This window comes from Anomaloglossus baeobatrachus, chromosome 6, assembly GCF_048569485.1.
Source record: "Anomaloglossus baeobatrachus isolate aAnoBae1 chromosome 6, aAnoBae1.hap1, whole genome shotgun sequence".
Taxonomy (NCBI): Eukaryota; Metazoa; Chordata; class Amphibia; order Anura; family Aromobatidae; genus Anomaloglossus; species Anomaloglossus baeobatrachus.
Genome location: NC_134358.1, coordinates 14,378,666 through 14,401,620, shown reverse-complemented (window position 1 = coordinate 14,401,620; position 22,955 = coordinate 14,378,666). Strand labels below are relative to the sequence as shown.

Sequence of the window (22,955 nt, the reverse complement as noted above, 5' to 3'; positions counted from 1 at the left end):
ATTCTGTACCCATGTAATATCAGAGGCCTGGTGCCCTCACCGTCTCTGGAGCAGACTTCTCAGATTCTGTACCCATGTAAGATCAGAGGTCTGGTGCCCTCACCGTCTCTGGAGCAGACTCCTCAGATTCTGTACCCATGTAAGATCAGAGGTCTGGTGCCCTCACCGTCTCTGGAGCAGACTCCTCAGATTCTGTATGCATGTAAGATCAGAGGCCTGGTGCCCTCACAGTCTCTGGAGCAGACTCCTCAGATTCTGTATATATGTAAGATTAGAGACCTGGTGCCCTCACTATCTCTGGAGCAGACTCCTCAGATTCTGTATCCATGTGAGATCAGAGGCCTGGTGCCCTCACCTTCTCTGGAGCAGACTCCTCAGATTCTGTATCTATGTAAGATCAGAGGCCTGGTGCCCTCACTGTCTCTGGAGCAGACTCCTCAGATTCTGTATCCATGTAAGATCAGAGGCCTGGTGCCCTCACCGTCTCTGGAGCAGACTCCTCAGATTCTGTATCTATGTAAGATCAGAGGCCTGGTGCCCTCACCGTCTCTGGAGCAGACTTCTCAGATTCTGTACCCATGTAAGATCAGAGGTCTGGTGCCCTCACCATCTCTGGAGCAGACTCCTCAGATTCTGTACCCATGTAATATCAGAGGCCTGGTGCCCTCACCGTCTCTGGAGCAGACTACTCAGATTCTGTATCCATGTAAGATCAGAGGTCTGGTGCCCTCACTATCAGACTCCTCAGATTCTGTTTCCATGTAAGATCAGAGGCCTGATGCCCTCACCATCTCTGGAGCAGACTCCTCAGATTCTGTATCCATGTAAGATCAGAGGCCTGGTGCCCTCACCATCTCTGGAGCAGACTCCTCAGATTCTGTATCCATGTAAGATCAGAGGTCTGGTGCCCTCACCATCTCTGGAGCAGACTCCTCAGATTCTCTATCCATGTAAGATCAGAGATCTGGTGCCCTCACCGTCTCTGGAGCAGACTCCTCAAATTCTGTACCCATGTAAGATCAGAGGTCTGGTGCCCTCACTGTCTCCGGAGCAGACTCCTCAGATTCTGTATCTATGTAAGATCAGAGGCCTGGTGCCTTCACCGTCTCTGGAGCAGACTCTTCAGATTCTCTATCCATGTAAGATCAGAGGCCTGGTGCCCTCACCGTGTCTGGAGCAGACTCCTCAGATTCTGTATCCATGTAAGATCAGAGGCCTGGTGCCCTCACCGTCTCTGGAGCAGACTTCTCAGATTCTGTACCCATGTAAGATCAGAGGTCTGGTGCCCTCACCGTCTCTGGAGCAGACTCCTCAGATTCTGTACCCATGTAAGATCAGAGGTCTGGTGCCCTCACCATCTCTGGAGCAGACTCCTCAGATTCTGTACCCATGTAATATCAGAGGCCTGGTGCCCTCACCGTCTCTGGAGCAGACTCCTCAGATTCTGTACCCATGTAAGATCAGAGGTCTGGTGCCCTCACCATCTCTGGAGCAGACTCCTCAGATTCTGTACCCATGTAATATCAGAGGCCTGGTGCCCTCACCGTCTCTGGAGCAGACTCCTCAGATTCTGTACCCATGTAAGATCAGAGGCCTGGTGCCCTCACCATCTCTGGAGCAGACTCCTCAGGTTCTGTATCCATGTAAGATCAGAGGCCTGATGCCCTCACCATCTCTGGAGCAGACTCCTCAGATTCTGTTTCCATGTAAGATCAGAGGCCTGATGCCCTCACCGTCTCTGGAGCAGACTCCTCAGATTCTGTATCCATGTAAGATCAGAGGCCTGATGCCCTCACCGTCTCTGGAGCAGACTCCTCAGATTCTGTTTCCATGTAAGATCAGAGGCCTGATGCCCTCACCGTCTCTGGAGCAGACTCCTCAGATTCTGTTTCCATGTAAGATCAGAGGCCTGGGGCCCTCACTATCTCTGGAGCAGACTCCTCAGATTTTGTATCCATGTAAGATCAGAGGCCTGGTGCCCTCACCATCTCTGGAGCAGACTCCTCAGATTCTGTATCCATGTAAGATCAGAGGCCTGATGCCCTCACCGTCTCTGGAGCAGACTCCTCAGATTCTGTATCTATGTAAGATCAGAGGCCTGGTGCCCTCACCGTCTCTGGAGCAGACTTCTCAGATTCTGTATCCATGTAAGATCAGACGCCTGGTGCCCTCACCGTCTCTGGAGCAGACTTCTCAGATTCTGTACCCATGTAAGATCAGAGGCCTGGTGCCCTCACTGTGTCTGGAGCAGACTCCTCAGATTCTGTACCCATGTAAGATCAGAGGCCTGGTGCCCTCACCGTCTCTGGAGCAGACTCCTCAGATTCTGTAGTCAATCATAAATCTTCCTGACAGATTTAGGCGGGCTTTGCACACTACGACATCGCAGGTGCGATGTCGGTGGGGTCAAATTGAAAATGACGTATTTCCGGCATCGCATGCGACATCGTAGTGTGTTAAAGTTCGATGATACGATTAACGAGCGCAAAAGCGTCGTAATCGTATCATCGGTGCAGCGTCGGCGTAATCCATAATTACGCTGACGCGACGGTCCGATGTTGTTCCTCGCTACTGCGGCAGCACACATCGCTGTGTGTGAAGTCGCAGGAGCGAGGAACATCTCCTACCGGCGTCACCGCGGCTTCCGTAGGATATGTGGAAGGAAGGAGGTGGGCGGGATGTTTACATCCCGCTCATCTCCGCCCCTCCGCTCCTATTGGCCGCCTGCCGTGTGACGTCGCTGTGACGCCGCACGACCCACCCCCTTAATACGGAGGCGGGTCGCCGGCCAGAGCGACGCTCGCAGGACAGGTGAGTACATGTGAAGCTGCCATAGCGATAATGTTCGCTATGGCAGCTATCACAAGATATCGCAGCTGCGACGGGGGCGGGGACTATCGCATTCAGCATCGGCTTGCGATGTCGCAGCGTGCAAAGTACCCTTTAGTCCTGTGGACAGAAACATTGTATTAAATTTATAGTTCTAGACCCTTCGATAATTTTGTGAAGTTGCATTTTAATATGAGAACTTTCATGTGGTTTATGTTGTGTTCTGGAGCACAGAAATATTTAGCCAAAGGTAAGGGTATTTTATTCGTCTGTAATTGTGTCGATGAGACCTCATCCTTGCTCTAAAGGGTGCTTTGCACGCTGCGACATCGCTAACGAAATATCGTCAGGGTCACAGTGTTTGTGACGACCATCCGGTGTCGTTAGCGACATCGCAGCGTGTGACAGGCTGGAGCGACCTAAAACGAACGCAAAAAAGACAAGAATCGTTTGTTTTGGAGAGGTCGTTTAATTACAAAAAATCGTTGTCAGGTAAGTAGCGATGTTGTTCCTCGTTCCTGCGGCAGCAGACATCGCTATGTGTGACACCGCAGGAGCGACGAACATCTCCTTACCGGCGTCCAATGGCAATGCGGAAGGAAGGAGATGGGTGGGATATTCCACCTGCTCATCTCCGCCCCTCCGCTTCTATTGGCCGGCCGCTTAGTGACGCCGCAGTGACATCGCTATGACGCCGGACGCACCTCCCCCTTGAGGGAGGGATTGTTCGGCGGTCACAGCGACGTCGCTAAGAAGGTATATGCGTGTGACGCTGCCGTAGCGATAATGTTCGCTACGGCAGCAATCAGCACATATCGCACGTATGACGGGGGCGGGTGCTATCGCGCACGACATCGCTAGCTATAGCTAGCGATGTCGTAGAGTGTCAAGTACCCCTTGGTCTCTGTTCTATTTCTCCTACATCAAGACCCCCCTTAAGACATATAATGCACACGATTAAGTACTTATAACCAAAACAAATTAAGACTAGGAGTGTCACTTCCGGTTTGGCCGCGCGGCTGTGGAAGTGACGCATCTTCCACACAGTTGCCACTTCCGGTGTTACGCCGCGATACAGGAAGCTAATTTGATATGGGAGCCGGCATTCATTTTTAAAAAGACACCATAGGGAAGGCTGTACTGCTTTACTGCCCGGTGCATCACGGTCACTATACCCGGAGCACGAGCGGGGAAAATTTGCCAGACGACTTGCCCACTATTCAAGGCCATTGATGTCGGTCTGCTATCATTAACAAAGCCAAATCTACTAAGGTATGAAAATGGACAATTTTGTTTATATTACTTATGATAGGGAATGTATGTTCATGTTGTGGACGTCACTTTATGTCCTAATTTGGGAAATTGATCTCCTTTTCTGTTTAGATAAAAAAAACTGATGAAACTGATGTGCTCGGATATGATGAAATCCTTGGTTCTTCCCCTGATGAACCCCTAAGACTAAAATATAGGGGGGAAACGCGTCGGGATTGGGATTTGCTATCAGTGATCCCAGCAGATAAGTTCCCTGCTGGGATTATATGTTATTGTTATACATCATCGGTATATTGGTATTTTATATCACCTGTTTAACTGTGCAGGAATATACACATGCACAGTTATTATTTGGCTATTACATGTATGAGGACCATACTTTGGGAACTGTGTATGGATTCCCAAATTTGATGCAAAATATATTATATAGCAGCATTGTCTTGCTCCCCTTTTTTTCATCTCAAAGGATAAGCTGCATCAGGGTTACCAATTTATTTAGGTAACCATATTATGATAATGACCTGTTGACTATTGTGCACTTTCCATTCTTGGTGGTGGTTTTTCCTGCGACTTGCAAGTTGAAGGGACAGTTTAGGGAAAGCCGACGAGGAGCGGGGGGTACCCAATACTTTATGGTGCACCTCCGCTGGTAGGTAGTTAAAAGGGAGGGATAGACATTCCCCTTATATATCCCTAAGGACAATAGGCTACTAGTATTTAAAATTATAAGACTTGAAGTCATGCTACCTAGGGCTCATTCTTGAGTGTTGATACTATCAGTGCTCCTTTCGCACTAGTTGGCTTTAACCTTTCTTGTCCTTCCACTCACCTCACGTGACCAGTTTACTACTTTTATAATATAAGAGTTATTATGCTCTGTATTTTTGAGCATTTTTAATACTTTATAATAATAAAATATTGCTTTTAGGAGTATGTTTTTTGGTCCTTTCCACACGATTAAGTACACCACATTTGAAGAGGAACACGTGAATGTCCCAGGAATCATACAATCCTGCTCTGAGTTGGGGACCTGTATCAATATATGGGGCACAATGTATGGAGATGCTACAATATACAGTTAGGTCCAGAAATATTTGGACAGTGACACAAGTTTTGTTATTTTAGCTGTTTACAAAAACATGCTCAGAAATACAATTATATATATAATATGGGCTGAAAGTGCACACTCCCAGCTGTAATATGAGAGTTTTCACATCCAAATTGGAGAAAGGGTTTAGGAATCATAGCTCTGTAATGCATAGCCTCCTCTTTTTCAAGGGACCAAAAGTAATTGGACAAGGGACTCTAAGGGCTGAAATTAACTCTGAAGGCGTCTCCCTCGTTAACCTGTAATCAATGAAGTAGTTAAAAGGTCTGGGGTTGATTACAGGTGTGTGGTTTTGCATTTGGAAGCTGTTGCTGTGACCAGACAACATGCGGTCTAAGGAACTCTCAATTGAGGTGAAGCAGAACATCCTGAGGCTGAAAAAAAGAAAAAATCCATCAGACAGATAGCAGACATGCTTGGAGTAGCAAAATCAACAGTCGGGTACATTCTGAGAAAAAAGGAATTCACTGGTGAGCTTGGGAACTCAAAAAGGCCTGGGCGTCCACGGATGACAACAGTGGTGGATGATCGCCGCATACTTTCTTTGGTGAAGAAGAACCCGTTCACAACATCAACTGAAGTCCAGAACACTCTCAGTGAAGTAGGTGTATCTGTCTCTAAGTCACCAGTAAAGAGAAGACTCCATGAAAGTAAATACAAAGGGTTCACATCTAGATGCAAACCATTCATCAATTCCAAAAATAGACAGGCCAGAGTTACATTTGCTGAAAAACACCTCATGAAGCCAGCTCAGTTCTGGAAAAGTATTCTATGGACAGATGAGACCAAGATCAACCTGTACCAGAATGATGGGAAGAAAAAAGTGTGGAGAAGAAAGGGAACGGCACATGATCCAAGGCACACCACATCCTCTGTAAAACATGGTGGAGGCAACGTGATGGCATGGGCATGCATGGCTTTCAATGGCACTGGGTCACTTGTGTTTATTGATGACATAACAGCAGACAAGAGTAGCCGGATGAATTCTGAAGTGTACCGGGATATACTTTCAGCCCAGATTCAGCCAAATGCTGCAAAGTTGATCGGACGGCGCTTCATAGTACAGATGGACAATGACCCCAAGCATACAGCCAAAGCTACCCAGGAGTTCATGAGTGCAAAAAAGTGGAACATTCTGCAATGGCCAAGTTAATCACCAGATCTTAACCCAATTGAGCATGCATTTCACTTGCTCAAATCCAGACTTAAGACGGAAAGACCCACAAACAAGCAAGACCTGAAGGCTGCGGCTGTAAAGGCCTGGCAAAGCATTAAGAAGGAGGAAACCCAGCGTTTGGTGATGTCCATGGGTTCCAGACTTAAGGCAGTGATTGCCTCCAAAGGATTCGCAACAAAATATTGAAAATAAAAATATTTTGTTTGGGTTTGGTTTATTTGTCCAATTACTTTTGACCTCCTAAAATGTGGAGTGTTTGTAAAGAAATGTGACAATTCCTACAATTTCTATCAGATATTTTTGTTCAAACCTTCAAATTAAACGTTACAATCTGCACTTGAATTCTGTTGTAGAGGTTTCATTTCAAATCCAATGTGGTGGCATGCAGAGCCCAACTCGCCAAAATTGTGTCACTGTCCAAAGATTTCTGGACCTAACTGTATGGGGGCACAATGTATGGGGGTGCTACAATATATGGATAGGGGCACAATGTATGATGATGGGGTTGTTTCACAGACAAAGGCGATGGATTCTTGACCAGGATCGATGGTGGTCTCACTGCTGAGCTACAGATGCATCTCAATAAAATTAGAATATATATATATATATATATATATATATATATATATATACTAGCTGTAGTACCCAGCGTTGCCTGGGATAGTAACTGTCTCTTTGTCTCTCTCCCAGTCTCTGTCTGTCTGTTTCTGTCTGTCTCTGTCTATCTCTTATTGTCTGTGTGTCTGTCTCTGTGTCTGTCTCTGTCTTTCTGTGTGTCTGTCTCTCTGTGTCTCTTTCCTTGCCTCTATCCATGTGTGTCTCTGTCTCTATCCATATCTGTCTGTCTGTGTCTCTTGCTCTCTGTCTGTGTGTGACGCCCTGACATCACAGGTAGTCACACAATAGGCCCCCGCATAACACCTTCCCTCACCTAGGTTACATACAGCCGACCTGAAACCCTAGCCACCCCCCTCAGGGCAAGACAGGCACACCAGTGGGCCGGACCAGGCGGTTTGGAAACGCCCACCTAGTGATCTAGACAGCCCGGGGCAGGAAAACAGGCAGTTTAAGTCGAGAGTTCAAGTTGAGAGGAGTTGAAGCTGGGGCTAGGTGTAGCTCCAGCAGAGGTGAAGCTCAAGTTGACAGGTGCCAGGGTCGGAGCCCTGGTACCTTAGCTAGGTGGCAGACAGTGGTCTCCGTCAGCAGGCGACGGGAAGACAGCTGCCAGAGATCCGAGGTCGACCGGGACAGGGTTGGAGCCCGCCGGTACCGACACCGGAGAACCGACCCGGAAACCGTGCACAGAGGGGGTACTTGGACCCTGAAGCCAGGACCGGAATCAACGGCCTAGCTAATTAACCAATTGAGGGCAGGATTTTAGGTCCTGTCCCAACCAAAGTCCCAAAAGCAGACAACCACCCACAGAGAGGAATAGGGCAACCGCATGGGCCCGATAGATCCCACGGGTCAGCGTCAGCGGGCACGGCTCCTAAGGTACACAACAAGACAGGAGTGGACTCCCGTGTTCCATACCGGGAAGTCCAACAGAAGCAAACACAGTGCAGAGGAAAAAGACGGCGACCACCAGCCCGGGTGGGGGACCAGAGTACAACCGGCCGTGGTGCCCGGCCACCAGCACCTTGGTATACCAAAAGACTCGTGTGAATTATTCAACTGTGAGTAAGGCTAAGTTCACACATCCTGTGTTTTCAATCCGTCAGGTCCGTCAGCAACGGATCAGTCATTTTCAAGATGTCAACTGATGCAACTGATGTGTTTTTCACAGGATTCCTTTCACAGGAATCCTGTGAAAAAACTGATCAGTTGCGTCCGTTACATCCGCTGTGCGTCCGTTTTTTGACGGATCAGTCATGATCCGTCTGTGTTTGGGACAGCCCAGTGGGCGTGCCAAACATGCTGGGCATGCTCAGTAGAGCATGACGGAATCCTGCGCAGGATTCCGTTGTAAGACGGATTACAACGGAATCCTGCACCATAGACATGCATTACAAGCTTGGCGGATCGCGACGGATTCCTGCGCGGTGCGTTGTTTTCAACGGCCCGAAAAACGTTACATTCTGCGTTGCTACCCGCTCGGCGGTCAGTCAAAAACGACGGACCGCGACGCAGCGGATGCAACGCAGGGTCATCAGTCGCAATCCGTCGCTAATATAAGTCTATGGGGAAATACAGGATTCCTGCAAAATATTTTGCAGGTTACCGTAATTCCCCAAGGCGACGGATTGTGACTGATGCAAAACACAGGATGTGTGAACTTAGCCTAAGGCTAAGTTCACACATCCTGTGTTTTCAATCCGTCAGGTCCGTCAGCAACGGATCAGTCATTTTCAAGATGTCAACTGATGCAACTGATGTGTTTTTCACAGGATTCCTTTCACAGGAATCCTGTGAAAAAACAGATCAGTTGCGTCCGTTACATCCGCTGTGCGTCCGTTTTTTGACGGATCAGTCATGATCCGTCTGTGTTTGGGACAGCCCAGTGGGCATGCCAAGCATGCTGGGCATGCTCAGTAGAGCATGACGGAATCCTGCGCTGGATTCCGTTGTAAGACGGATTACGACGGAATCCAGCACCATAGACATGCATTACAAGCTTGACGGATGGCGACGGATTCCTGCGCGGCGCGTTAATTTTGACGGCCCGAAAAACGTTACATTCTGCGTTGCTCCCCGCTCGGCGGTCAGTCAAAAACGACGGACCGCGACGCAGCGGATGCAACGCAGGGTCATCAGTCGCAATCCGTCACTAATAGAAGTCTATGGGGAAATACAGGATTCCTGCAAAATATTTTGCAGGATTCCGTAATTCCTCAAGGCTACGGATTGTGACTGATGCAAAACACAGGATGTGTGAACTTAGCCTAACCAAACATCCCCTGGTACGTCCGGGCGCGCAGACCCCCTGCCATTGCCATTCCCTGCACAGAGCAACTGGGCCCCGGGGCAACCATCCCTACCCACGGAGGGGTTAACATCCAGCTGCCATTACATCTCCCCCGGGTGTCCCACAACAGCAGCGGTGGTGTCCCACTTCACCACACACCGTGGGTGGCGTCACGAACTGAATATGGCCAAGCCCGTACAACTACGTCCCCCTTTTCATTTGGCGTGTAGCGTGACCCCCGGGTCCGGAGGATTTCTTGAGCCACGCAGCAGGTCCGGATCCAAGCAGCCCGGCTGCTACAGGCGTGGGGGCAGCACATGTGTCTATCTCTCTGTCTGTCTCTGTATCAGTCTGTCTGTCTGTCTCTCTATATCTCTGTGTCCGTCTGTTTCTTTCTATCTCTGTGTCTGTCTGTCTTTCTCTATCTCTGTGTCTGTCTGTCAGTCTATTTCCCTGTCTGTCTTTTTCCCCGTCTGTTTCATTCCAGGTCTGTCTCATTCCAGGTCTGTATCTTTCCCCGCCTGTCTCTTTCCCCATCTGTCTCTGTCTCTTTTCCCATCTATCTCTGTCTCTTTCCCTGTCTGTCTCTTTCCCTGTCTCTGTCTCTTTCCCTGTCTTTGTCTCTTTCCCTGTCTGTCTCCTTCCCTGTATGTCTTTGTCTCTTTCCCCGTCTGTGTCTTTCCCCATCTGTTTTTGTCTCTTTCTCTGTCTCTGTCTCTTTGCCCGTCTGTCTTACCCCATCTGTCTCTTTCCCCATCTGTCTCTGTCTCTTTCCTTGTTTCTGTCTCTTTCCCTATCTTTTTCCCTGTTTTTGTCTCTTTCCCTGTTTTTGTTTCTTTCCCTGTCTCTTTCCATGTCTGTCTCTGTCTGTCTGTCTCTCTCTGTCTCTCTGTCCATCTCTCCACTGACATCATATTACCTCACACATAAGCTTCTTATACTAACAATTTATTTTGTTCCAACCAATCACAGCTGCAATTAATAACCTGTAACTCACAGCTTCATTCACTTTAATGGAAGCAGGTTTTTAGGAGAGCAACTGTAAAACGCGGGGTTAAATTTTCCAGTGAAAACATAGTCTATGACGTTCCCCAAGTCCCATGGGGTGTCTGTGGAAAATTTCGTGATTGTAAAGGCGACAGTGCAGATTCCTTTAGCGGACACACACACACACACACACACACATACATTCAGCTATATATATATGAGATTATACACAGAGGGATCTATTTCATGTGTTAATTATATATTATATAGAGTCATTACACACAGGGATGTATTTCACGTGTTTATTATAGATTATATAAAGTCGTTACACACAGAGGGATCTATTTCACGTGTTTATTATATAATATATAGAGTAATTACACACAGAGGGATCTATTTCACGTATTATATATTATATAGAGCCATTACACACAGAGGGATCCATTTCACGTGTTTAAAAAAATCATCAATAATTTCATGTTCTGAGATAATGACTTTTGGGTGTTCATTGGCTGTAACCCATAATCATCAACATTAACAGAAATAAACACGTGAAATAGATCCCTCTGTGTGTATTGACTCTATATAAATATAAATTAAACAAGTGAAATAGATCCCTCTGTGTAATGACTCTATATAATGTATAATAAACACGTGAAATAGATCCCTCTGTGTGTAATGACTCTATATAAATATAAATTAAACACGTGAAATAGATCTCTCTGTGTGCAATTACTCTATATAATGTATAATAAACATGTGAAATAGATCCCTCTGTGTGTAATGACTCTATATAATATATAATAAACACGTGAAATAGATCCCTCTGTGTGTAATGACTCTATATAATATATAACAAACACATTAAATAAATCTCTCTGTATGTAATGACGCTATATAATACATGATATACAGGTGAAATAGATCCCTCTGTGTGTAATGACTCTATATAATACATAATAAACAGGTGAAATAGATCCCTCTGTGGGTCATGACTATATAATTTATAATAAATACGTAAAATAGATCCCTCTGTGTGTAATGACTCTACATAATATATAATAAACAGGTGAAATAGATTTCTCTGTGTGTAATGACTCTATATAATATATGTGTTTCCCTTTTTGTATTGAATTACTTTTTGATGATATTCTAATTTATTGAGATGCCATTGTATGTGTGTATCCTACAAGACCAGGTACTTCATGATCTCACGCTCAGAGCTGTAGTCAAAAGTTCTGAACATTGCTACCCTTTTGCTCATCAGTGAAAATATAGTACCAGCACCGGACACAGTACCTAAATACAGGACCAGACAAAGTACAAGAACCAGACACAGAACATAAACACAGCACCAGAAAAGACACAGTACATAGGTATAGTACTAGAACTAGATACAGTATACATGGTATATACTGTACATACAACCCCCATTATATACCTTACTCTTACATCCAGTACATTGTCTGCGCATACCACAGCATTTTATTGCCTCTTAAGTGGGAGGGTGATGGTGGACTTTGTACATTTCTATATTAATACGTTTTTTTGATGATAGTGGCCGCTCATCCTCTCATTAATTTTTATTGGGTTTGGTGTATTCTCTATAATCCCATTTCTATTATTCTGACATAATGGCTGCTTTGGGACCTTGAGTCTTTTGTAATTTATGGTGCAGTCAGTGGTAGTGTAGCTGGCGGTCACATACTTTATACATGTCCAGCTGCTGCTAGATTTGCTGCCACTTCTGTGATGGACGACGTTGCTAATTAACATGACATCCACTAAACCCCAGCTATCATTTACATGTTCTATGATCAAACATCTAAGCTGAAGGAGGTCAGGGTGGGGAGGCCGGGTGGTCCGAGCCAGGGAGGGTGGACTGTATGTCATGGAAAGATCTGGTGATAACAGTTGTATATGAGAAAGTCACTGCAGAAACAAGAAGACGATTGAGAGTGAGGCATCACAGAGCAGGAAAGAGACCCTAAAGCTGTAAGACATTTCCTCCTCACTAGGGTAGACAGAAGACATCATGAGAGACTGAGTCAGTACAGGGCAAGGTTACTACCTAGAGCAGCTCAAGATGAAGAGGAAAGTCCTGAGACAGGTTGGCATGAGTCTGGTGGGACACCATCCCTGGGATCCTTGCAGCTTCCTCTGGACAGGAACATCACGTATGTCCACAGCACAGGTGGTCCATGAAGCCTCCTCAGAAGTCTTCTCTGGTAGCTCAGTTCTGCCTTTCCACTCCATCCCCAGCACTGGACGCAATGCCTGGTTTAATCTTTTCCAGTCATGGAGAAGAAATAGTTTCTTACGCATGCACCAAGTCATGGAGGAGAACTTCAACCACATGGGGCCCATCTACAGGTAAGTGGTGGATCCCTACTTTACATCTGTGTTATGGTTACCATTTATAACGTTTGATGATGGAAGCTTGCTGTGCTCGGCTGATCATATTGACATATAATGAGCTCCATCACTTTGACCTGAAGAATATGGCCTTGTTCTTCCTGTCAAATCTACTGAAAAGAACAACGGAGGCTCGAATGTGATGATGTGAGCATGACCTGACATATTGTGCAGGAGAATGAGGATGAAAACGTAAATAAGAGTAAAAAGACAATTGGGGACTATAATTCAATTATTTTCCCTGTTACATTCCTTTTTTTCTCAGCCACTTTGTCATTAAGAAGTTTTGAGATGTGAGATGACTACTCGTGTGGTCACTGTAATTGCACCATTAGTGGACTCTTGACCAAATTTTCCTAGAAACAATGGAAGATTTCTAAAACCAAGTTTACAAACATCATGCCAACTTATCGGAGGAGAATAGCTTGGGATGAAAGACATCTGGAGGTAATATGAGGCAGGATGTCCTCCATCAGAGCCATAGAAAACATCACTCCAGGTCTACAATGTCAGTCCAGTCTGGTGGAGAAGAGCAGGATGGAGGACATCTTGGGATAACAGGAGGCAGGACGTCCTCCTCTGGAGCCATAGAATACATCACACTGGGTCTACCATGTCAGTCCAATCTGTAAAAGAAGAGCAGGATGGAACACATCTGTGAATAACAGGAGGCAGAATGTCCTCCACCAGAAAACATCACACTGGGTCCAAAATGTCAGTCCATTCTGGTGGAGGAGAAGAACAGGATGGAGGACGTTCTCCACTGGAACCATAGAAAACATCACACTGTGTCTACAATCTCAATCCAGTGTGGTGGAGGAGAAGAGCAGGATGGAGGAAATCTGGGGATATCAGGAAGCATGACATCCTCCACCAGAGCCAAAGAAAACATCACTCCAGGTCTACAATGTCAGTCCATTGTGGTGGAGGAGAAGAGCAGGACGGAGGACATCTGGGGATAACAGGAGGCAAGATGTCCTCCACCAGAGCCATAGAAAACATCACACTGGGTCTACCATGTCAGTCCAGTGTGATGGAGGAGAAGAGTAGAATGGAGAACATCTGGGGATAACAGGAAGCAGAATGTCCTCCCTCGGTGCCATAAAATACATCACTCCAGGTGTACAATGTCAGTCCTTTGTAGTGGAGGAGAAGAGCAGGATGGAGGACATCTGGGGATAGCAGGAAGTTCTCCACCGGAGCCATAGAAAACATCACACTTGGTCTACCATGTCAATCTGTGGTTTCAAACATCTGGATATAAGAGGAAGTAGGGTACCCACCACCAGGGAATGGATGGCCCCTCGCTGCTCCACAAATGTAAGCACATACTAGTAGTGCAGTAGAGGTGAGGGTGGAGAGGATGAAGCTGTCATGAGGAACCACCTCCCCAGAGCTGAATATCACTGAAAGTGTTTTGGGTGGTTGAAATTCAGAAGACATCCTGAGCTTGAAAATGTTGCCACAAAAACAAAAAAGTCAGTCTGTGTGTGTGAGTGAGTGTGTGTGTGTGTATACTGTGTGCATGTACTGTGTCTGTGTATTATGTGTGCTGTGTGTGTGTGTGTGTGTACTGTGTGCATGTACTATGTCTGTGTATTATGTGTGCTGTGTGTGTGTACTGTGTGCATGTACTGTGTCTGTGTATTATGTGTGCTGTGTGTGTACTGTGTATGTGAGTACTGTAAAAATACATACAGCTGCACTCTAGAATGCTAAAATATGCTACATTGAATGAGGAACCTCTGGTTACTGCTATAGGAATATTTTAAAAAATTGTGGTGGTGGCCGGGCTCACATGCATCGGTCAATACATAAGCTAAATATATTTTTTTCAAACATTCCAAAAGCAGTAACCAGAGGTCCCTCATTCAATGTAGTGTATTTTAGCATTGTAGAGTGCAGCTGTTTGTATTTTTGTAGTTATATTATGTTTCTGGCACCTGTTCACACTTGTTGGATGCGTGGGTCAGGCTTTTTGAAATATGAGTGTAGTGTGTTTGTACACTATGTGTGTACTGTGCATGTATACTGTTTATTGTGTGTGCACTATGTACTGTGTGTACATGTGTATTGTGTGTATGTGTACTGTGTGAGGCTGCACTGAATATACTGGGGGTCACTCGCTTGGCTGCTAGATTAAGGCATACAGGAACGGTTTTCTACTTAAACAGTCCAGATGGTTTATTCACACACATAAACCAGCACTGCAGCAAAATAACACAGGCCTTCTTGCTGCTTCAAAGTAACAGAAACATGGTATATGACAGTCTGTTTCCCCCGTGGATACGCGCGCACGGCTTTGGATACAACCTCGCAGCAGTGGAGGTATCACACTGTCCACTCACTGACCTCGGTTTACAATGCCCTGTTGTGAGGTTACCTTTTCTGGAGCCGAAGCAAGGCTCCAGTCACTGACTGCTGTCAGCACTGATGTTTAGGACTCTGCCTCACTGGAATCACTGACCAGGATCTGTGTCTTGCTCCGCACACTGACTCCTGGCAGTCCAGATCCCGAGAAGGCCGGCCGCTCCTAATCACAGAGCGACCACAGGCTCCACACACCTGGCCTCCTAGCCAGTGTGTCTCCAGGGAAGTCTGCAGCCGGCTCTCATGGTCTGCACACAGGGGGCCTCCAGAAAGTGAACTGCTTCCAAGGACATAGTGACCATGTGGCCTGTGGCCAAACAACCAGTCTCATCACCCCTGACACACCCATGGGTGGAGGTATGTGAATAGTCACAGCTGCCAAGCACTCTGACAATTCATACTCCTGGCCCATCATACATTAAAGGGAACCAACCAGCAGGATTTTCCTATATAAAGTAAAGTCGGTGCTATTGTGGCGCCCCTGACCTGGTCAGGCACCACTGAGTACTGCACCCATGCTGGGGACAGTACAATACAGGTAATCCAGAAGGCTGACCGAGGTGTGACTACACAGGCGCATAGTGATCAGGTCTCACACATGTACCTTTGGGAGGACCCCTGGGGATCCCAGGAGGGGGTAAAAGCCTTCACCTCCACTTGAGGAGTGGAGGGGGCGAAGCCTCCATCTCCACTCAAGGGGTGTGGTAGAGAGCCTGGTTGCTAGGTGGCGTAGGCAGGCACAAGGGGAAAAGAGAAGGAGGAGAAAAGAGTCTGAAGCAGAGGGTGGAGGAGTGAGGAGCATGGAAGTGGAGCTCAGACAGGAGCAGCAGTGCAGGTCCCACGAGTGAGCCAGTTTAGTGTGCAGCTCAGGAAGAGCAGAAGCAGACCCTGGAGCTGTTGCAGTCTAACAGCGTCCGCGCAGTGACTACCGACGGGGGAGAACGGTCACCTGGGAGTGCTGCCCGAACACCACACACAGCTGGAGAGAGAGCAGTGTAGTGGAAAGTAAGGAGACTGTCAGGGAGTACCAGGCCCAAACGGGCGGCAGATCCCGGTGCGGGGATAGATCCACCTTTCCTTGCTAAACCTGCCGGTGTGGGGCCCTTAAAGCCCACGCCACAACACCACAAAAGCCGCAGCCACGTAGCCACAGTTAGGGCCCATAGTTCACAGGAGGCAAGCAGCTGGAGTGATCTGGTCCAGGCGACAAGCAAACGGCAAACAAACGAGGGGAGCAGTTACTTCCCTGGGTGACCCCCATAGGGACTAAAAGTCGGGGTTACCACAAACCACAGAAGGGCTAAGGAAGGCGAGTCGGTAGCCACCCTCATCAGTCAGCCTGAAGGATACCTGGTTCCAGCCTGGTTCATCCCAGCTACGCCCGGGTTACTCACTCTGCCACCTTCTGTGAGTAAAACCCCTGAAAGACATTCTGCTTGTGTGGAGTTATTCTGCGCCTTGTGGTTCTACACACCTACACAGGGCCCTGGGGCTTGCCTCACTCTCAGGAGGCTATTACAACTGGCTGCACCCACCATCAGCCCCAGGCATCCCTTAACCTGCAGTGGCGGTCCCCACTGACCGCAATTCTGAGAGTGGCGTCACGACAATCCTAAAAGAAGATCTCCTACCTGTGACAAGATCCAGCTGCGTGGAGTCCCTGAAGGTAATGCACCGACACAACACTGGAGGGGCTTCACATCTGGCGTCACGAACAGGATAAGGACTAGACCTGTTCAGACAGGTGACCATGTGCCTGGGCGGTCCGCTTGAAAAATTGGAAGCGCCGCCATATTGCCACCATGAAAAGCGCGCTGAAAAACAACAGCAGCCCGCGCTGGGAGAAGTTACCGCCCACGAAGAGGTGTGGCTACCCAGAGATCCCCTGCAGAGTTCTGACCTCGCTTGTGAAGAGAGCGGAGGCGTTCAGAGACGTCGGGACAGAAAGGGAGCCAGAAGCCTGCTGCTGGAAGAGGCAGAGCAGAAACTGAAGAGCCTGCTACTGGAGGCAGCGACGAGTCCGCTGCTGGGAAATCGTGCAGAAGAAGGCGCAGAGGAAATGGCGTCTGAACGCAAAGACCCAGAGCCAGGCTCCGCTGCCTGGTGGTATCGGGAGCTTGCCCAGTTCTGCGACCGACTGGAGACCCGGGTCGTGGAGCAGATCAGAGAGGAACGCATGGAGCTTCTGGAGATGGCTGCCGCGGTGCAGGCCTATGAGGAAAAAGCTGCGCGACGAGTGCCAGACCGGACGGCGACGACTCAGACCCCGATGGTGCCACCGATGGGTGAGTCCAGTGTTGCCCCTGCCAGCGCGAGTGCCCCGACCCCTGCTGCCACGCCCGCGGTCCCTGAAGAGGCGCCCGGCGCGGCGACGCTGGACCAGGCCGCAGCAGCGATGCCCTGCCCGGCCCGCAAAGATCCGGCTGCCACCGCGACCCTCATCCACACCGCAGGCGAGGTGCTGAACCAGGCCGCAGCCACGCCAGGTGCGGCCCGCCAAGCTCCGATCGCTGCAGCGACGCCCAGCCCAGCCTGCACAGTTCCCATCGCAGCTGCGACGCCAATTCAGGCCGCCGCAGCGATGCCCTGCCCGGCCCGCCAAGACCAGGCCGCCGCCATGTCGGGCGCGGCCCGCCAAGACCAGGCCGCCGCCATGTCGGGCGCGGCCCGCCAAGACCAGGCCGCCGCCATGTCAGGCGCGGCCCGCCAAGACAAGAATGTACCTCTGTTTACCCCGGCCTGCAAGGCCAGAGCAGACACCGCTCCCCAGTCTAAGGAAGTCCCTGCTAGGAGGTCCCTGATAGGAGAGGACCCCGAATACTGGAAGCTGAAGGCTGACCTAGAGGCCCAGTTCCCACAGGAGATGGTGGATCGGTACCTGCTCCCTCCGCACACCCCCAAGGCGACTTCTGCAGTAACCACGCCAAAGAGTCCTCCGCCAGGGCCTGCTGATGACCACCCATCCCCGGCGCTGCCACAACAGGAGTGCTCAGAAGAACTAAGGGGGAGGGGAGGCCAGGAAGCTGAGGAGCTGACCCCGGAGCCATCAGCAGTGGATCCATGCCCAGAGCCAGAGATGCTGCCGTATTCCCGCTGGGATGAAGAGGAAGAGTTGCCTAGAAACCTCACCTGGGGGCCTGCAGGCAGTGAAGTAACAACCCAGCAGAATCCATCCCGTAGGACACGGCGCCGTAGCAGAACCAAGCTTTCCCCTGCACCGCAGTCTCCAGAGCAGAAAGACGAAGTCATGGCCAGAGACTTGGAAGAGAAACGGTTCCTGAGAAGGGCCAAATCCCAGGTTAGAGGTCCACTTTGTCGTGGTGTAGTAGAGGACTTCAGCTTGAAATCAGGATATGGCTTCATAGTAGCTCCTGGTATGAAGGAAGGCATCTTTGTTAATAGAAGAGACGTAAGAGCCCATTTGCCCAGAGGACATCCAGGAAGGAACCTACGGATGGGAGATACAGTAGAATTCACCATGCACCAAGGAGAAAGAGGATGGTATGCATTGGATGTTACACCATGTCCCAGAAATCCCTACAGTGAACCTGCTGTCTCAACAGAAAAAGAAACAGATACAGAACAAGAAACAGATACAGAAGAAGAAGGAAAAGACAAGGATGGAGAAAACAACAGGTGCCGCAGCCCTACAGGCCCAAGCCCTGGTAAGGAGGAATCTATGTAAAGTAAAGAAAGAAGTACAGAAGTTACCAGTTTGACAAGTTTTGAAAAGTTTGCAACGTTAATGTTTAAGAAATGCGCCCACATGAACTAATGTGAGAAACCCATGAACCTTAAGGCTATGAACTGGCTATAGCCACAAACTCTCGCAGTGTAAATAGTTACCCCAGAGGTACCACCACCAGAGCCAGCCTGTTTAGGGGCTTGGCTCACCTGCAACCAGGGAGCACGTCCGTTTATGGGGCCTTGGCTCGCCTGCAACCAGGGAGCATGCCTGTTTATGGGGCCTGGCTCTCCACCACAAAGAGGGTACCTGGTCAGCACCAACTGTGGAGGCCGCCTCTACATCCTGCCAGAAGAGGCTGAAGGCGCGGCTCCACCAGGCCAGGTATACCCTGAAACCACCAGCCCATGAAAGCCGCCTCTACATCCTGCCAGAAGTGGCCGAAGGCGCGGCCAACGTGAGAGGGTTTTGGGTGGGTTAACGGACTTGTGGGTGGAGGGTGGTGATGTATGGTACCTGGTGGTTTTAAAATGTTTTACCATGTTTTAATGTTTTATGCATTTTAAAATGTTGTCTTGCAGCCCGAGGACGTGCTGGTGATAACTAAGGGGGAATGTGGCGCCCCTGACCTGGTCAGGCACCACTGAGTACTGCACCCATGCTGGGGACAGTACAATACAGGTAATCCAGAAGGCTGACTGAGGTGTGACTACACAGGCGCATAGTGATCAGGTCTCACACATGTACCTTTGGGAGGACCCCTGGGGATCCCAGGAGGGGGTAAAAGCCTTCACCTCCACTTGAGGAGTGGAGGGGGCGAAGCCTCCATCTCCACTCAAGGGGTGTGGTAGAGAGCCTGGTTGCTAGGTGGCGTAGGCAGGCACAAGGGGAAAAGAGAAGGAGGAGAAAAGAGTCTGAAGCAGAGTGTGGAGGAGTGAGGAGCATGGAAGTGGAGCTCAGACAGGAGCAGCAGTGCAGGTCCCACGAGTGAGCCAGTTTAGTGTGCAGCTCAGGAAGAGCAGAAGCAGACCCTGGAGCTGTTGCAGTCTAACAGCGTCCGCGCAGTGACTACCGACGGGGGAGAACGGTCACCTGGGAGTGCTGCCCGAACACCACACACAGCTGGAGAGAGAGCAGTGTAGTGGAAAGTAAGGAGACTGTCAGGGAGTACCAGGCCCAAACGGGCGGCAGATCCCGGTGCGGGGATAGATCCACCTTTCCTTGCTAAACCTGCCGGTGTGGGGCCCTTAAAGCCCACGCCACAACACCACAAAAGCCGCAGCCACGTAGCCACAGTTAGGGCCCATAGTTCACAGGAGGCAAGCAGCTGGAGTGATCTGGTCCAGGCGACAAGCAAACGGCAAACAAACGAGGGGAGCAGTTACTTCCCTGGGTGACCCCCATAGGGACTAAAAGTCGGGGTTACCACAAACCACAGAAGGGCTAAGGAAGGCGAGTCGGTAGCCACCCTCATCAGTCAGCCTGAAGGATACCTGGTTCCAGCCTGGTTCATCCCAGCTACGCCCGGGTTACTCACTCTGCCACCTTCTGTGAGTAAAACCCCTGAAAGACATTCTGCTTGTGTGGAGTTATTCTGCGCCTTGTGGTTCTACACACCTACACAGGGCCCTGGGGCTTGCCTCACTCTCAGGAGGCTATTACAACTGGCTGCACCCACCATCAGCCCCAGGCATCCCTTAACCTGCAGTGGCGGTCCCCACTGACCGCAATTCTGAGAGTGGCGTCACGACAATCCTAAAAGAAGATCTCCTACCTGTGACAAGATCCAGCTGCGTGGAGTCCCTGAAGGTAATGCACCGACACAACACTGGAGGGGCTTCACACTATCCTGGTTCTCGTATGCTGGATGTAAGCATAGCTTGTATTCTGAGATTGGAGGTTTTATTTCAGAAATACCTGCAAGTAAAATTCCAGCAATGCACTGCTTTTTGATTGACAGGTGCAACAGGGGTGGGAATAGGTGGGTGGGGTTTTGCTATCTATTCCCGCCCGTCTGCTGCCCGGCCTCTGTAGATGTTAGACTGTATGGGCTGCATTTCTAGCACACCCCTATCACATGACAGAAAAGACTCATACAGTCCAGCATCTACCAAGGCAAAGCAGCAAACAGGGGCGGAAATACACAGCAAAACCCCACCCACATATTCCCTTCCTGTTTCACCTGTCAATCAAATAGCAGTCTATTGCTGCAACTTTACTTGCACATATTTCTGATATAAAACATCCAATCTCAGAACACAAGCTCTGCTGACATTCAGCATCTAAGCGCCATTAGAGCACTGGCTTTCTGTGCGACTGCGATACATAGCGGCCATTTACAATATAGGTGGTCGCTACCTCACAACTGTGTATATATGTGTGTACATATGTGTCTACTATGTACTGTGTGTGTACTATGTACTGTGTATTTGTGTGTACTGTGTGTGTAGTATGTACTGTGTGTGTAGTATGTACTGTGTGTGAAGTGTGTATACTATGTACTGTGTGTGTTCTGTGTACTGTGTATATGTGTGTATGCTGTGTATATTATGTAATGTGTGTGTACTATGTACTGTGTGTGTCAAGTGTGTGTGAACTATGTACTGTGTGCGTACTGTGTGTAGTATGTACTGTGTGTGTAGTGTGTGTATACTATGTACTGTGTGTGTTCTGTGTACTGTGTGTATGCTGTGTATATTATGTAATGTGTGTGAACTATGTACTGTGTGTGTACTGTGTGTAGTATGTACTGTGTGTGAAGTGTGTGTATACTATGTACTGTGTGTGTTCTATGTACTGTGTATATGTGTGTATGCTGTGTGTATTATGTAATGTGTGTGTACTATGTGTGTCAAGTGTGTGTGTACTATGTACTGTGTGTGTACTATGTACTGTGTGTGTTGTGTGTATATGTGTGTATGCTGTGTATATTATGTAATGTGTGTGAACTATGTACTGTGTGCATACTGTGTGTAGTATGTACTGTCAAGGGAGGAATTTTGGGTGAAGACTGCTAATGGAGTCTTCGTTTAGGATCCAGAGACGGTGCCCCATTAATGCTGTATACCAGTGTCGATATATATCAATGTATATAAGACAAAGAACACACAGACAACATTGCTCTCTCCTTGAGTCAGCAATACCCACTGAGCTCATTATTATATTGAAAGAAACTTAATTATTACAGAAGGCACCTTCGGCCTTGAAAATGATACAGAGTTTATGGGAGTGTCACTCCCCTATTTCTCCCAGCAGATGTTCATTAAAACATTCTTTCTGTGTGGACACTACTGATAAGAGTTTGTAGCTTCACATTTTGGCTTCATTATCTTTGGTTAACCCCTTCATGACTATACAACTTTAAATTATACTATAGGTCTGTGCAATGGCTACATAGACAGACAGATAATTTTGCATCTACATCTAGATTTTGATTTAGTTACATACACAGATATTCTTATTACGTTTAAACAAACATACTACAGCTCAGGTGACCTCCACAGTACTGTGTGTGAAGTGTGTGTATACTATGTACTGTGTGTGTTCTGTGTACTGTGTGTATGCTGTGTATATTATGTAATGTGTGTGAACTATGTACTGTGTGTGTACTGTGTGTAGTATGTACTGTGTGTGAAGTGTGTGTATACTATGTACTGTGTGTGTTCTATGTACTGTGTATATGTCTGTATGCTGTGTGTATTATGTACTGTGTGTATACTATGTACTGTGTGTGCTCTATGTACTGTGTATATGTCTGTATGCTGTGTGTATTATGTACTGTGTGTGTCAAGTGTGTGTGTACTATGTACTGTGTGTGCACTATGTACTGTGTATATGTGTGTACTAAGTGTGGTGGTTGGCACGGTGCAGGCAGAGTATAGTAGTGTCTGGGGTACCACAGGTCACAGCACACCTTGTAGTTAACCCCTCATCTCCCCGTCACCAGACAACTGACAGGACAGACTCCGTTTCAGTCTCATGCGGCTCACATTCACAGGGAATAAAGTCCAGCAACAGTCTCTTTTTTTAAACAAACAAATTAACTTTATTCTCTTCTATTTTCAGCAGTACCTCGGTCCGCAGGTTGTCGGTACCGGAATTCTTCACATAGGGTTCTTCACAACTTCATTTTCACATCTCCCTAGCACCTGGGCTCTCTCTATAACCACTAGGCCTCTCCTTCCAGCACTGCACATCACACTGGCAC

General features: G+C 48.3%; 1 protein-coding gene across 1 annotated transcript in view; it reads left to right on the top strand.

The window, feature by feature from the left end:
- The first annotated feature begins 12,205 nt into the window (after positions 1–12,205).
- Positions 12,206–22,955, top strand: part of LOC142316961 (cytochrome P450 11B, mitochondrial-like) — a 50,100-nt gene continuing 39,350 nt past the window's right edge. Inside the window, exon 1 of the mRNA XM_075352791.1 lies at positions 12,206–12,651. Coding sequence (XP_075208906.1) covers positions 12,365–12,651 — 287 coding nt within the window. The 5' untranslated portion in view covers positions 12,206–12,364. The remainder of the gene's footprint in view (positions 12,652–22,955) is intronic.